At 46.5% G+C, this 16,587-nt stretch overlaps 1 protein-coding gene and 4 non-coding genes across 5 annotated transcripts; 1 reads left to right on the top strand and 4 right to left on the bottom strand.

The window, feature by feature from the left end:
• Positions 1 to 2,285: 2,285 nt before the first annotated feature.
• TRNAL-AAG (transfer RNA leucine (anticodon AAG)) lies at positions 2,286 to 2,368 on the top strand. Its single transcript has one exon. It is a non-coding gene; the product is annotated as a tRNA-Leu (tRNA).
• A 283-nt stretch (positions 2,369 to 2,651) lies between these two features.
• Positions 2,652 to 2,724, bottom strand: TRNAV-AAC (transfer RNA valine (anticodon AAC)). The gene has a single exon. It is a non-coding gene; the product is annotated as a tRNA-Val (tRNA).
• A 1,587-nt stretch (positions 2,725 to 4,311) lies between these two features.
• On the bottom strand, positions 4,312 to 4,383 carry TRNAP-UGG (transfer RNA proline (anticodon UGG)). Its single transcript has one exon. It is a non-coding gene; the product is annotated as a tRNA-Pro (tRNA).
• Positions 4,384 to 4,535: 152 nt separating this feature from the next.
• TRNAT-UGU (transfer RNA threonine (anticodon UGU)) lies at positions 4,536 to 4,608 on the bottom strand. The gene has a single exon. It is a non-coding gene; the product is annotated as a tRNA-Thr (tRNA).
• A 1,965-nt stretch (positions 4,609 to 6,573) lies between these two features.
• Positions 6,574 to 16,391, bottom strand: LOC137668052 (E3 ubiquitin-protein ligase TRIM7-like). The gene is given in 13 exon segments (XM_068409348.1): positions 6,574 to 8,163; positions 8,166 to 8,231; positions 8,234 to 8,303; positions 8,305 to 8,363; positions 8,366 to 8,414; positions 8,416 to 8,433; positions 8,435 to 8,622; positions 10,413 to 10,447; positions 11,247 to 11,366; positions 11,963 to 11,976; positions 13,738 to 13,977; positions 15,129 to 15,224; positions 15,934 to 16,391. Coding segments are annotated over 13 exon segments (1,575 nt in total). The 5' UTR covers positions 16,351 to 16,391; the 3' UTR covers positions 6,574 to 7,960.
• Between the last annotated feature and the right edge of the window lie 196 nt (positions 16,392 to 16,587).

Here is a 16,587-nt window from a genome sequence, read left to right as displayed (position 1 = left end):
GCATCTTTTTTAGCCTGAACATTTAATTTTTTGTATTTTTTGCATTAGCAGCCACCACTATCACCAATATTTGTGTTGATATTTGCAGAAGGATGGGTGGGAGAAGGGGTGGAAAGACACCCTAGGTGGGAAAAAGAGGAGCAAATCCTCTTTCCAACCAGCTCTGCGCAAATCCTTCACAGTTGGGGTTTGTCATCGTGAGAAGTGGGAGAAGGGGTGATGCTGCACATCTGCGTTGTGTTTCTGGGATGTTCCTGCAGCCCCTTCCCTTCAGAGTCACCCAAAATCTCCAATCCCACCAGCAGCAGAGGCCAAAAATCCCCATTATCCAACCACAGCCCCCCACACAGCCCATGAAACCCACCAGCACATCACTTTTTCCCCACCACCTGCTCCCTAGAAGAGCCATCTGCATGTCAGAGCTGGGAAAATCCTACTTTTCACCAAGAAACACTCTAATTTCCCCAAATTATAGGGAAAAAAAACCCAACCCCAACACCCCAGTGAGATCTGAACTCACAATCCCTGCTTTAACAAGACCAATGCTCTACCCTTGAGCTATGGAGCCATGGGAAATACCTTTTTTTTTCCCATTTTCTCTTTTTTTTCCTCCATTTTCACCTTTTTCCATTTTCACCTGTTTATTTCCATTTCCACCCTTTTTTTTCCATTTCCACCCTTTTTTTTTCCCATTTCCACCCATTTTTTCCCTTTCCACCCATTTTTTTTCCATTTCCACCCATTTTTTTCCCATTTCCACCCATTTTTTTTCCATTTCCACCCATTTTTTCCCATTTCCACCATTTTTTTTTCCATTTCCACCCATTTTTTTTTCCATTTCCACCCATTTTTTTCCCTTTTTTGCCCCAAAAGCCCAGCACAAATGGTATTTGCACCTGATGAATGCAACTGTTGCACCTAAAAGTGATGTATTTAAGGGAAAATTTCCCCGTCATCATGATTCCTCCCCAACTGCTTTCTACAAAAAGGAATCTCTGCGGAGGCCGCTGTGAAGTTTGCGTGGAGGAAAAAGAGTTTTCGCAAGAAAAACATCATAAGGTGCCGCTTCCGCGGCGCTGCCTTCGTCCTTGGCTCCGGGACAAAAAAATTTCACCCGCTGATAAAGATCAAACAGGCGATTTCTTTTCTCAAAGACCAGCTGGTGGGAGATGGGTGATTCAACCAATCTTCAAGGAAAGGGCAAAAATGTGACCCCAAGGGAGGAGTAGTTTAATATTAGATGGGCTTAAGTGGCACGTGAAACCTCATGGACCTGGCTTAGAGGAGATAGATCTGGAGATCTTTCTTACCAGGCAGCTCTATGTGGGTGCACGTAGGAGTTCTGCCTCTCCCCCCTCTTCTTTGCAGGGTCTCTGCCCCTGTTCCTTCTCAGCTTCTGGGTCCTCATGGGGTGACTGCTCCATGTTCCTTCTCTTGGGAAGACACACGTTTTGAGGAACCCAGAAGACAAAGCAGAACCTCACATTGATGCTCTTCAAGAGCCCGTTGGGCAAATTGCTCTTCTTGCCCCAAACTGCCCCGATGTCTTTCCCTGATTTATTTCCAGGAGGATTTGCGATGGGATGGGATGGGGATGAGAATGGGATGGGGATGGAGGTAGGGTCTGGGGCTGGGGTGGAGATCGGATAAGAATGGGGATGGAGATAGGATGGGATGGGGATGGAGATGGGATAAGAATGGGGATGGAGATAGGATGGGATGGGGATGAAGATGATGGAGATTGGGATAAGAATGGGATGGGATGAGGATGGAGATGGGAATGGGATGGGGATTGGGATAAAAAATGGGGATGAGATGGGATGGGATAGAGGTGGAGATGGGAATGGGATGGGGATGAGGATGGAGATGGGAATGGGGATGGGATGGAGACTGGGATAAGAATGGGGATGGGATGGGGATGGAGATTGGGATAAGAATGGATAAGAATGGGGATGGGGATGGGGTAGAGGTGGAGATGGGATGGGAATGGGACGGGGATGAGGATGGAGTTGGGAATGGGATGGGGATGGACATAGGGATGGACATTGAGATGGGGATGGAGATGGGGATGGAGATGGGATGAGGATGAGGATGGAGATGGGATGGGAATTCGGATGGGATGAGGAATGGAGATGGGGATGGGATGGAGATGGGAATGAAGATGGGATGGAGATGTGGGATGGGGATGGGATTGGGATAAGGATGGGAATGGACATGGAATGGGATGGGGAAGAAGTGAGGAAGGAGCCCGACAGCAGAGAAGGCTCTAACAGCCCCACCACCTGGGTAGCGTGGCCCGAGCGGTCTAAGGCGCTGGATTAAGGCTCCAGTCTCTTCGGGGGCGTGGGTTCGAATCCCACCGCTGCCAGGAATACTGTATTTTTCCTCCCTTTATTCACTTTATTTTCCCCTTTTCAGCCCATTATTCCCCTTTCCCTCCTCCTCCTCCCCAGGCAAACCAGGAGGATTTAAAATCCAGGCGTTCACGAGCCACCTCCTTCCCCTCTTTCCTATTCATCCCCGTCATCGTTCAAAAAAAAAAAACCAAAACAACATTTTGATCAAAAAATGAAGATTTGGGGGTTGGTTTTGCACCGGTCAAATCATTTTTTACCCAGAAAAAAGGGGTTGGGAAGATGAAAAAACAGAGATGTTTCTGCCCCGTCTCGAACCGGGGACCTTTCGCGTGTTAGGCGAACGTGATAACCACTACACTACAGAACCCATATTAGGGGTTATTACCCCCGCTATAACACTCCTCGCGCTCTTCCGCACCCCAACACGCGCCCGAAAGGGTTAAAGGGGTTTTAAACCTGTTTTTTTTTTTAAAAAGTTAAAACGAGCCACATTTTTGTGTGTTTGGGAAAAAAAACCCCACCAAACTAGAAAAAAATATTGTTTAAAAAAGCAAATAGGAGGAAGGGGGGAGGAAATAATTAAAGTATTTTAAATATTTATTTTAAAAATTATTATTAAAAAAATCAAACAAAGAGGGAAAATAGACGAGGAAGGGGGGAAATAATTAATTAAAATATTTAAAATATTTATTTTAAAAAATTATTATTAAAAAATCAAACAGGGAAAATAGAGGAAGGGGGGAAGTAATTAATTAAAATATTTTAAATATTATTTAAAAATTATTATTAAAAAAATCAAACAAACAGGAAAATAGAGGAGGAAGGGGGAGGAAATAATTAATTAAAATATTTAAAATATTTATTTAAAAATTATTATTAAAAAAATCAAACAAAGAGGGAAAATAGAGGAGGAAGGGGGAAATAATTAATTAAAATATTAAAATATTTATTTAAAAATTATTATTAAAAAAATTCAACAAAGAGGGAAAATAGAGGAGAAGGGGAGGAAATAATGAATTAAATATTTAAAATATTTATTTTAAAAATTATTATTAAAAATTAAACAAAGAGGGAAAATAGAGGAGGAAGAGGGGAAGTAATTAATTAAAATATTTAAAGTATTTAGTTTAAAAATTATTATTAAAAAAACCCAAACAAACAGGGGAAAATAGAGGAGGAAGAGGGAGGAAATAATTAATTAAAATATTTAAAATATTTATTTAAAATTATTATTAAAAAATCAAAAAAGAGGGAAAATAGAGGAGGAAGGGGAGGAAATAATTAATTAAATATTTTATTTTAAAAATTATTATTAAAAAATCAAAGAGGGAAAATAGAGGAGGAAGTGGGAGGAAATAATTAATTAAAATATTTAAAATATTTTATTTTTAAAATTATTATTTAAAAAAGCAAACAAACAGGGAAAATAGAGGAGGAAGGGGAGGAAATAATTAATAAAATATTTTATTTTAAAATTATTATTAAAAAATCAAAGAGGGAAAATAGAGGAGGAAGTGGAAGTAATTAACTAAAATATTTTAAAATATTTATTTTAAAAAATTATTATTTAAAAAATCAAACAGAGAAAATAGAGGAGGAAGGGGGGAATAATTAATTACAATATTTAAAATATTTACTTAAAAAAAATATTTAAAAAAGCAAACAAAGAGGGAAAATAGAGGAGGAAGGGTGGAAATATTTAAAATATTTAAAATATTTATTTTTAAAAGTTATTATTTGAAAAAGCAAACAAATAGAGGAGGAAGGGGGGAATAATTAATTACAATATTTAAAATATTTACTGTAAAAAAAATTTAAAAAAGCAAACAAAGAGGGAAAATAGAGGAGGAAGGTTGGAATAATTAAATAAAATATTTAAAATATTTATTAAAAAATTTATTATTATTTTAAAAACAGGGGAAAATAGAAGAGGAAGGTAAAAAGATGAAATTTAGGGCTCGTCCGGGATTTGAACCCGGGACCTCTCGCACCCAAAGCGAGAATCATACCCCTAGACCAACGAGCCACGTTACACAACTGCCTCACTCTGCCGCTGTCGGTGCTCGGACCGGGTCCGCCCCCGGTCCCGCCGCCGGTTCCCCCCATCCGCGGCTCCGTCCCGTCCCGGAGGAAACGATGGTGGTTTTTTGGGGAGAAAAAATGAAAATAAGGGTGTGGAGGCCCCAGCGAGATTTGAACTCGCGACCCCTGGTTTACAAGACCAGTGCTCTAACCCCTGAGCTATGGAGCCAACGCGGTACACGTGTGCTCCTCACGGGTAGACCTGTCCTCCTCATGGGTAGACGTGTCCTCCTTACGGGTAGACGTGTCCTCCGCAGGGCTGTCCAGGGGGGGACCCCAAAACTGGCTCAGTCACCCCCAAATCTGCGTCACCCCCCAAAGCGACAAACAGCATCAGCGAGGCACGGCCGGTGCATCGTACACCCTACACCCCAATACCCCTCCAGACACCCCGATACCCCCCATATGTCCCCTATAGCCCCATAAGTCCCCTATAACCCCCCATATGTCCCACATACCACCCTATAGCCCTCCAGACACCCCCCATAAGTCCTTTATACCCCTCCACACACCCACATACCCCCCATATGTCCCCTATACCACCATATAACCCTCCAGACACTCCCTGTACACCCTATGCCCCCCCATATGTCCCATATACCACCATATAACTCTCCACACACCCACCCTATGTCCCATATAGCCCCTTATAACCCTTCTGACCCCCTCTGTAAGTCCCATATACCCCTCCAGACACCCCCTATACCCTCCACGTAAGCCCCCCTATACCCCTCTATACACCCCATATACCCATCCAGGCACCCCCCTACCCCTATAGGCACCTTTCATACACCTATATACCCCCCTAAGCACCCCTATATGCCTATATACCCCTCCAGACACCCCCTATATGTCCCATATACCCCCTTACACCCCTCCAGACACCCCCCTATACCCCCCCATATGCCCCATATACCCATCCAGGCACCCCCATACCCCATGGGCACCTATATACCCCTCTAAGAACCCCTCTATACCCCCTCCAGACCCCATATATACCCAAAGACCCCTATATACCCCCTATATAACCCCCACCTGGCTCCCCCTCTCAGTGTTGCTGCCACAATTCTGATGTTCTCCAGCCCGTAAGTGGGGAATAATAAAGAGAAGAAGATGAGCTGAGGTGGCACCTTCACCTTTTATTTCCTAGCAACAACCTGGGAGGTTTCAAATCCACCCGGGTGATGTTTTTTCTTCCTGTGGTTTGCAAAAATAGTGTTTCTCACGTAGAAACAAGGCAAAGACCAAGCCATGACGTAAGAAATACCGTGTCTCCTGCTAATACCTTTCATATCATTGGGATTTTTATTTATTTGGCTTTAAATTCACTCTAGAAATCATCTAAACTCATTAAAAAAATGCAGATCCTCAGAGTAGGAACCAACCTACCAGCTGGAAATGGAGATGTTCTTCACTCCCAGCTCTTTTTATGACTAAGGGCATCTTAAATTCACCTGATCCTGCATTAATACATCTCATAGCAGATGGATTGTGCTTCTTCTCTGACCAGATTTCCATTATTTGGGACAGAGCTAAAGGCTCAGCTGTACCCAAGAGAAAACCTCCAATGATGCATGGGAAGATACACCAGTAACCTGGGAAAAACCCACCTCTTCACCAAATCAGCAGCATAAAGGTGTTTTCTCATGGATTCACTCCACTTTTGGTGGTCTAGTTGAGTTTTGATGTCACCTTTTGCACAAGTCAGGCCACTTTCTGAGGTGGCCTTTGATAGGACATCTTCACAACCAAGGGCACAAGCTGGTGGAAGGTGTTTTGGGCAAGGTTCTGCGTGCCCTGGGAGAGGATCACAGCTTTTTCATCTTATTCTGCTCCTGTGACATGGATTTACTGTAGAAAAGGGGTTTAAAAGCCCCCAAACGTAGGAAATGCACTTGTTCAACCTACAATTTCTTGGCACTGGAGTTGACCAGGGTCTTGCCAGTATGTTTAAGCACAAGTGAAGATCAGCTCTGCACAGAAATGTCTTTCTCATCTTAGAACTGACCAGGAAATGTCGTTCTTGATTTAAAAACCTTCCTCCTCCCCCATATTTCCTCTAAAGACACTTAACATGTTTTCTAAAAAGGTTAAAAAGCCAACCAACAACGCCCCACAACCCAGAAGAAAACTTTGTTTTTTCATCACTTCAGACAAGAATACACTTAATATTTTAAAGGCTGCTTTGATTTGGCAAAAGCAAAACAAGCTTCATGTTGAACATTTGCCGTCTTGGCAAAGAGCGAGGATTTCCAGAAAAAGAAACCAGAAGATAAAGGTAAACAGGTGATTTTGCTGTAAAGAGACCCTGAGGAAACACAAGATTCAGCACCAAAGTCTACATCACCATGGGCAAAGCGGGATAACCTCAAGGGGTTGTTTGAAGACAATATCTCAGGACCTCAGGAGGAGTTACACAGGAGCACCAAAATTCAGAAATATGGGTCTTGCTCACATCCAAGTAGGACAAACACACCCGAGCAACATTATTTGTTGCTTCATAAAAAGAAAAAGCACCTTTCAGTCTTTTCCAGAGTAGCAGCAACACCTCCCTCCTGCCAGAGGAGCCACGGACAGAGACCAAAGCACAGAGCACTTACACAAGCTGATGGAGAGGGCAATCAAGAGCCCCACAGCACCTCTTCAACCCCAGCTTGACTGCAGGAGAGGTTGGATCTTGGTGACCATGTGGTTCGGATCACCTGGGACAGCTCAAACCACCATCTCAACATCACAAAACCAGTCTTTGGTGTACAATATTATCCCAGATTTTAGGAGCAACACCTGGAGTAAGTAACCAGGCACCTCCCCTTCATTGAGGACCTTTCTTCCCTGCAGGAGCAAGAAGGGAAAAGCAAAAACTCCAGCTGAGACCTTTATAACCACTCACACAGCCCAGCACAAGAGTTGTGCTGACTTACTGAAATCCAATCACTCCCCAGGAGCAGTTAATAAGCCTAATTACCTCCTCCTAAGTCTTGTAGGAGTGAAGGCACCTGGGCGGGGTTTCCACTTTTGGCACAGAGGTGGTCACTACAGTTTGTTGGGAGCAGCAGCATAATAAAACAATGGAAAATCCCAATTAAATTCACTTCAGGAGGAGCAAAACTCTCTAATTTGATTTCACTTGATCAAACAGAAAGGAGCTTTGCCTTTGGATGGACGTCCAAAGTGTCCTGCTCAGTGTTACTCTCTCCACCTTTCCCACAGGACGTTTACCCATTAAATATTTCATTTTTAAGGCATTAACACTTGTAAAGGGGTGGAGGGTCCACTCCAAAACTTCTCACTAGCTCTGATATTGATCCTTAGACCCACACAAGGAAAGAAAAATACTCATCCATTATCAGACTTGGGGCCACAAACCAACTACCAGTGGTTCCTTCTCCCTGAAGAGGTGAGCTGGCTCAGAGATGGGTTTGAGGTGGTGACCACAACCTTCTGGGGATTGCTGGTGATTTCAATAGCTGTCCTCTGTTTTAAGATGATCTGAAGACCCACCGTGTGATATTTCTCCCTGACTACCTGGTGGACCCATCTATCATGTACCAACAAACCAGGCTGCATGGTTGATTTGAGAGTCTCTTGTGCTCAACACCGCTGTCCAGGCCACCATCCAGTGAAGACCACGGAGACAGGTCTTCAGAGAACCCCATGAGAAATCTCAGGGGCACAGTTTTGATGTAGGTAACGGTGGAACAGACCGAAAAGAGAGGGAACACCTCTCCTGGAAGGCGACGTTGAAGGTGAAGATGTGCTGCATGTTGTCAGCGTTGTAGAAGGAGACTTCTTCCCTTCGTAATCCAGGTACACCCTGACCTTATTGAGTTTCTGGCTGAGGCACAGTGGGGTGCGTTGGGGCGAGGGTGACCGCCCAGTAGCGACCTCCATTTTGCTGCACCGCCCAGATCCCTTCTTCAGGGAAAACTGCGTCAAACCTTTCCTCCTGACGGACTCCTTGGCCACCCCAAAGGCCCCAACCGTCCGAGGCCCCACACCTCCACTTCCCAGTAATGTCTTCCTGACTTGAAGCCCGTGGTAGCCAGCACCCGCGAGTTCGTGTCGAATCTCTTGGGGTTGTCAGGCAGCTCCTGTTTCCTACAGCCCATCCTCACACTCTTGAGGTCTCTGCAGAGAGGATGAGGAGGTGGTTTGGCCGAATCAGGGTCCAGGGTCAAGTCCTCTGTTGATGACAGCAGCGACAGTGATAGTAACTCAATAAGAACTTTAACAATTAAAAGCCCAAGCTGGGGATGCTTTACCAGTTGCTGAACCACATCCAAACCTCAATAACTGCTCCTCTTCAGCTCCCCGGACAGTCTGTGGTGAAGGAAAGCCAAGTTCAGACATTGGGCTTGGCTTTGAGGTTCTTGAGACACCTCCCTCTCACCACTGACTCTGCAGGAAGCCTGGAGGCTTGGGGCTAAGTTTAAGAGGAGTAATTTTAGATGTTAACAAATGTGCTGCTTCTCTCTACCAGTACTCAGGGACAAGCTACCTGTATGAGAAACTTTGGAGGTGGGAGAGGAAGGTCCCAGTTACTTCTTGGAGGTCATCCAGATACTGGATGAACATCAACCTCACCTTTTCACATCCTCACTAGGGGTTAAGTCCCACCAGGTAAAGGTGAAGAACAACATGGCAAAGCAAATCATGGTAAATGAGGACCAAGATCTGGTTCGGGATGTCCTAGAGGGAGACCTACAACTGCGTTGTACTCTTTGATCAGCTCATGATCCTTCAGCAATGCCACCAGCCGGCACCCCCCAACCACTGACCAGGGGGACTCATGTGTTCTCGCACATTGACACCCCAATTCCCTTCATGGGAGGGCCAAACTCATGCTGGTGCTGCTAAGAAAAGGGTTAACAGCAACATCAGGAGCAAAGACCACCATAAAACCACGTGCAAATGATTAGTAATTATGTACAGTAAAAATGGACCTTAGATCAAGACTTTTTTCCCCAAAGAAATTGGTATTTTTTTCTATTTTCTTTCTGGTTGTAATGTACAACACACCAGATGGGGTATTCACACCCTCAGACCATAAATGGCTGAGTATCTGTCCCCAAACCACCCCACGATGACAAGTCCTCATGGAAAGCCATGACCTAAGGGCATCTTTACACACCAGATCACATCCGAACAGCCCAAAAGAAAACACACATGGAGATAAAAGTTTGATACTAACATCTTCTCCCCTTCCAAAACCAGGCTCAAGGAAACCAGCGAGCACGTTAGTGACCTCAAATTGTGGTTGTAGTCAGCAAAGTCGCCGTGAACAAGGAGACCTCTTAGGGGAATCTAAGATGGGACCGTAGGAGCTGAAATGTGTTGGATGTTTGCACCAGAGTTTAATTTAGCTAAAGGCCTTTATGCTCTTTCAAAATCCACAAATTTGGGGCTGAAAATTGCATATGAAGTCCAAAAAGACCCATGATGGACCCACCTCGACGCATGCACACACACCACCACGGACATGCAATGAGGGTCATTTTGCTTTTAAACGGTGGTCATCAGCCTTTCTTCTTCTGCTTGGCCAACCCCTTGGCATTTCCCAGGGGTGTCTGGGGATGTTTGTGAGTAGAATCTAGCCCCTCTAAGCTGGATGGTCCTTGGAAAGGACCTTGGGGAAAGCAGAGGAGGCAGACTTAGGGCAAGTGTGGTTTTGAAAGGCTACAAATCCATTTTTGGGGGTCAAATATCTGTTCTTTCTGTTCCGCACTGTAGTTTTTGTTAAGTGCAAACAGGCAGAAAGGACCTAGCTTAGCTGTCAGATCCCCGGCGTCAGCTAGAAAAATCATCTTTTGACTCTTGGGCTGAGCAGGCTGGATCTGGAAGTCATCAAGAAAGAAGAAATTAAAAAAAAAATCTAGATTGCCTTTTTTCTCTTTTTCCCCCTCTCTTTGGCTTTGCAAATACAACCACAATTTAAAGTCTTTGCTCAAGGGCGCTAAAATATTTTCCTTTTACCTTTTTCACCTCTTCCCAGTTCATCCCGCAGTTTTCTGGAAAGAAAAGGCACAGGCAAGTTAACGGCAACACCGAGAGAGCCAAAGGGAACCTCAAACTCTCTTTTATGGGGACATTTACACCCACACCACGTCGGATGTGGGACAGACAACAAGCGCTGAGGATGAGCAATGCCAGCTCCCACCCAGCTTGTGCCAATGGCGACAAACAGGGGAAATTCCTACTAAAATATTTTAGTTTTTATTTTTTAATAAAAAATAAAGCTTCTGGACATCAAGAGAATGAAGTATTTATTTCAGCTTATCGTGTGCTGCCATATTTTGTTCTCCTTGTTGTCTTATGAGTTTTCAAACTTGTAGTACAATCCTTTAAGCCAATTATTGCTCCAGGGCGTAGTTTTGCGTTTGGGGACTTTTCTCTTTCTGGTGCTTGTTTCCTTCCCAAATCCCTCAGCACCATCTCGTGCTTTGCTGCATTGCTGCAAGGGGTTGGGTTTTAAATGCAAAGCTCGGCCATCCCACCCTCAAACTATTCAAGATGTGAAAATTGAGTTTTATTGCACTCAAATTGATCTGTCAGGTTTTTACCCCTCTTTAAAAAAAAAATCCTGCATCTCCTTCACTGGCAGCCTGGCAGGGTGAGTCTCCTCCTGTTCCTGCACATCTCCAGAAGGTCCTTTCCAACATAATTTTATTCTCCTATTTCGGTCCCGTTGGCCAAGCGCCTGCCGAGGGACCTCGAGACATCCGCAGCATCCCCAGCGCTCCTCATCCCTTTCTCCCTGACGCCTGCTAAAGGCCAGGCCTATTTTAAACGCCCCGGTTTCGTTTCCACGTACCTCTGAATTTCTTTAAGGCTTTCTCAAGGACGACGGTCTTGAGGGAGAAGTTGCAGACGTGCATTTTCATATCCGTGCACACCGGCACGGGTTTCTGGCACTTCACGTCGTCACTTCTGCAAAGAAAAAAATGAAAACAATTACAAAAATCATTAATTTTTCCCCCCCACCACCTTTTAATTTTTCATTTGCAGTTGGCAGCGTGCAATGCTCTCATCCCATCCCACTGGCAGTCCGTCCAAGCGCTCGTCATCACATTGCAAGGATCACGCCAGGATTTCAAACCCCCCCCTGGGCTGAGGACATCAGGATTTGCACTTCAACTTCGAAAACACCCTCGGCTGGTTGTTGGAAAGGGTGTCTGTGCTGGGTTACCCCCCCTCAGCTGTTCCTGCTGCAGCTTAAATGTCATTTTTGGAGCTTAAGTGGTGACTAAACCATTGCCCTGGGTGAACTGCATATCAGGCAAATAAGATGACTTGGGGTTTTCTGGCCTCACTTGACCTTTGGAGAAACACCCAGTAGGAAAAGACTTTGTGATAACACTGTTTTCCAAGAAGTTGGAAGAGACCCAGGCTTTGGGCTGAGTAGGAGGCAAGCTCCGTCTACCCTGGTGCTTCCCTCTGCGTCTAGACTTCAAAACACTGACCTTTAAACAGTGCTGGTGGGGGGGAAAAAGCATGAAAAGAAGGGGAGAAGAAGTGTTTCGTACCTGCTTATGATGCCCTATGACATCCTAGAAAGGAAAAGAGAGACTGAGTGAAATCCCCTGTGCAACATGTGCTCCATCTCCCCTGACTCAGCACGAGAGCAATTCACTTTCATTACCCAATCAGGACATCCATCCCTTCTGCCTGCAACAAGCAGGCTTGGATCCATGGGATCCAAACATCCTCAGATGTTTGATCTCAGCTTTGGAAGGCCACAGTCCCACCCAAATCCCACCCAACTGTCTGCAACTAAAGACTCAGCTTCTTGGGGGGGCACCAAGCCTTCCAAGCTGGCCTACATACAATACTCCAGCTTTATGCTCATAGAGTCATGATGTCGTTTAGGTTGGAAGGTGCCTTTGGAGGTCTCTCATGCAACCCCATTGCTCAAAGCATGCCGGCTTGCCCAGGGTCTTGCCCAGGTGAGTTGGGAGTATCTTCTAGGGTGGTGACTACAAAAACCTCTCTGTTTCCTATTCTTATTTGACTGTTGTTGTTGTGAACCCAAGTGTAGACATCTGGCAGCCTTTGAGATGCTCTTAGGGTCTCTCTGCTGCTCTCCCACTTCCGAGAAGGTCCTATCAACCTGTCCCATGTGAAGTGTTGCAATACAGAAGGACACCTGCAAGTATCCACGTGTCTAAGAGCCAAAGGGACATCATCTACCGTAACTTGGCCACCTAGAAAGCTCCACTCTGGAGCTGGCTAAGAATTTCCAACGTGGCCTTTTAAAAAATATCACCTATTGTTACAGGATCTTTTTTGCGTAGAGCGGTGATGGCTGAGCAAAGACCACGTGAAATGAATTTTTTCACCCATAGCCAAGTGCTGAAACCATCTGCAAATATTTACAGTGCTTTCAACCCTGCCTTGGAGAGAATTTAACCCCGTGCAGATCTGCGTGCACCAAAATCCCTTGAAGTTGCCTCTTCTCCCAGGCAACTAGCGATAGGGACAGAGGACACAGCCTCAAGCTTCGCCAGGGGAGGTTCAGGTTGGACATTAGGAAGGAATTTCTTCTCAGCAAGGGTCATTAGGACATTGGAAGGGGCTGCCCAGGGAGGTGGTGGAGTCACCCTCTCTGGAGGGGTTAAGAAAAGACTGGATTATCTCCAGCTTCTTGCTTTGCGATGCAATCAACACCTGGACTCCATCTGCCCTCTCTCCCTCATACTTTCCACCTTGGTTAATGGCTCATTTTGACTTGAAAAACCCATCCTCTGCTTTCAGGTCCCGGCCAACCTTCTGCAGCCAGGACTCTGCTGTGAAAATTGGCAAGGAGCCTTGTCCTGTTGAGTCCAGCTCCACGTGCCTCTACACTCAACTCCATCCTGAGCCCTCACGGACACCTTTAAGCTGGAGGAGTAGACATCAAGACCTGGATTTGCAAAAGGAGTTGCTTGGTTTAAGGATCTAGCCAGTACCGACTGTGGTGGCTCTTCATGCAAGGTCTAATCCAGCTTGGAACCACCTCAAAACTGGAATTTATGGGTGCTGGAAAGGTCCAGACAAATTCATGGAAGAAAAATTTGTCAGAGGCTATTAAATATGAGGAGGACACCTCTGTTTCCGGATGTTCCTGAGCCAGAGATAGTTGCTGTGTGTTATTGTTGGCGTAGCTGAGCTCAGGGTGCTCAGACATGGTCCGTTTGCACCATTAGAAGTGGGGGAAAAAAAAGGACATTTGTCCTCAAAACACCTCTACAGGATCCAGAAACACATTAAAAAAGGATGAAGAAGGGTCAGGACTCAGAGCTGAAGGCTCATTTCATCGCACACGTCTCACCTTGAGGAACTCAAGCATGGGCTGCTGGATTTTCTCCTCCAGCTCCGTGATGAGCTTGTTGAGGAGTGTGATCTCCTTGGAGAGGTCGGTGATGTTCTCGTTCTGCCTCTTGGCAATGTTCTTCTCCATCTTCTCCAGCTGCCCCAGGAGAATGTGCTCCTGGTCGTGCAGGAACTGTCGCAGCCTCTCGAACTCCAAGAGCAGCTTCTGCCTCTCGTTCTCAATGGTTTTTCTGGGAATGAAACACAGCAAAAAGGGGGGTTAAGATGGTGCAATGATTCTGGGTGGAGAAGGGGCCACCTGGTGAATTTGGAGTGCCTGCCAGTGTCATTGCTGCTGCTTGCTGGCTTGCTTGTGAGACTGGGAGCCTTCAGTTGGGGAGGGCTGAGGAGATGTTGCATGTGGCCTGCCTGCACAAAGACCTCAAAAAGGGGTGGGGATGGGAGAGCAAAAGCCATGGTACAACCACCCAAACTGGGAGAAGGGGCTGTGTAGGAGCACTCACCCGGAGCAGCATTTCTCCCTCCCTTGGGTCATCTATATTCTCCGATAAACCCCAGTCCCTGCCCTGATCTCCTGTTTATCAGCTCTGCCAATATCCTGGTTCCTACTTGGATTGTCATCACAAGCAGACTAAGAAATCCCCTCTGAGACAAAACTCGGGGACAAATGGGAACATTTTGCTCCAGAAAATGTGCCCTTTGGCAAGACAGACAAGGTTGAATGTGTTTTAGTTGCTTCATTCTACTCTACCCTTTAGCACAGGTCCAACAGGTCCACCTGGCCCTCAAAGAAGGGGCCTTCACGCTCTGCCTTTTGCATCATGTGAAGGTTGTGGTTTCGTCATGTATGAAACCACAGCTCTTGGCAGGCTGCTGCTATTTCAAGCCCCGCCAGCTGGAAAAAAAAACCAGCAAATTGTGGTAATAACGTTGTTGCACGGGGATGGTAGAGCAGAAACATGAGTTGAGGGTGGCCTGATGGTGTTTGTCCCAAGTAGTAGGGACATGAGCACTCAAAACCACTTGTCTTGGGGGTGATGGTCCTGGAGGGGTGTTATTAGCAGGGGACATGGGGGCTTTGCTGTAGCAAATGCTGTGCTGCCCCATGGACAATGGGGTGAGGAAGAGGGAGGAAGGATGGAGGAGAGTCCTACAGCCAGCCTAGATCTCAGGGATGCTCCAGCACTCATCCCTTTGGTCTGCTGATGTATTGGCAACCCTGATGGTGAAGGAAGGAGAAAAACATCCATTTCCCTTTTTTGGGGCACTGACAGAGCAGTGGCAAGGAGAAGACGGGGTGGCTTGGCAGGTCCTAACCCCTTCCAAGTGTCCCAACCTAGACCCTCATCCCCACCACCCCACTGCGTTGCCCACACGCACCAAGAGCTCCTGGGTTTTCTTATCGTCGTTCACTTTAAACTCCAGCAGCTCTTGCCTCTCTTTTTTCAGGAAATCCAAGCGTCCCTGGATTTTCTCCTAGGAACAAAGAAGATATTATGGGATGTTCTTTCTTTCTTTTGCTGCGTCTGATTTCTTTTGCTGCGTTATTCTGCCTACACATAATTTTTTCTTGCAGCAGTACAAAGACAAGCAGGATTGCAAGGGAAACTCGTGGGCATTCTCACCCGAGTCAGCTCTGCCCACGCTCACCCAGACGTTTACAACCCCCAAGGACCACCATGAGCAGCAAACACAAAGGAGACGGAGGACGCCAAGGGAGGGTACATGCACTCAGCTGCTGCTGCTACCACCTCCCTCACTTTTGCTCTTGGCACAAGGACAACTCAGCGTGGCTTTAAGCAACTTATATTTACCTTTGGATGCTCGCCCAGACCTAAAATAGATGTGGGTGTTTGCTCCGTCAGCTGTTACCCTACTGATAATGTGGGTGCCCGCGGGTACTGTTTGCAGCATGAACCTCTTGGCTGCCCTGTGTTTAATCCCACGCTCTCCCCAGCTGCAGAGGCGATGGAAACGCACGAGAAGGTTTTATGTATCTGGAGGGGGTTTTCCAGGTCTTTGGAAAGCTAGAAAGCAGCGACCGGCTCTTCGCAGGGCGGTTAGGTGCAAGGTTGAGCGTGGGAAAACCAGTTGAGCGCTCGGGGACTTCAACAAACACATGGCACAACACATACAACCATGAGGAAGAAAGACATGGAGGGTGTTCCTCAGGGCAGACAGGTACCTTGTACTCCTCGGATGCCTCATCAATGGGTACCACAGCATGCGGGCGGTGCTCCCGGGACCTGTCGCACACCACGCAGATGGTTCTCCGGTCGTCCTTGCAGTAGAGTTTCAGGGCTTCCCTGTGCTTCGCGCAGAGCCCGTCCTCCTCAGCCCCCTTGGCCCCGCGGAGGGTGAACTGGCTGATGATCTCGGACATGTTCGCCAGTTGCCTGTTGGGCCTGAGGCTCTTCTGTGGGAAGACCTCCCGGCACTGCGGGCAGGGGAAGTCCATCTCCAGGTCCTTCCAACTCTTGACGATGCACGCCCGGCAGAAGTTGTGCCCGCACTCGATGGACACGGGGTCTTTGAAGAACTCCAAGCAGACAGAGCAAGTGGCTTCATCCTGGAGACTGCCAGGCAGAAACACCGCCGCCATGGCCTCTCTCCTGCGGGCAAGGACTGATTTCACCGGGGCTGGACGCGGAACATGAATGCTTGGCATCCAGCCCTGAGTGGGCGTTCCTCTTCCAGGAACGAGCCCGCTGCCCGAGGTCATTTCTGCAGTGTCTGGTTTCCTTAAGCTGGTAATGAAGACCTCAGCATTAGCAGATGACACATAGATGGAGGAAAAAAAGCAGGAATACATCCCTACCTTCTGCTCCCCCATAAACCC

Source organism: Nyctibius grandis, chromosome 10, assembly GCF_013368605.1.
Source record: "Nyctibius grandis isolate bNycGra1 chromosome 10, bNycGra1.pri, whole genome shotgun sequence".
Classification (NCBI taxonomy): domain Eukaryota; kingdom Metazoa; phylum Chordata; class Aves; order Nyctibiiformes; family Nyctibiidae; genus Nyctibius; species Nyctibius grandis.
The sequence above is the reverse complement of the archived record's forward strand: the minus strand, read 5'-3'. Positions and strand labels throughout refer to the sequence as shown.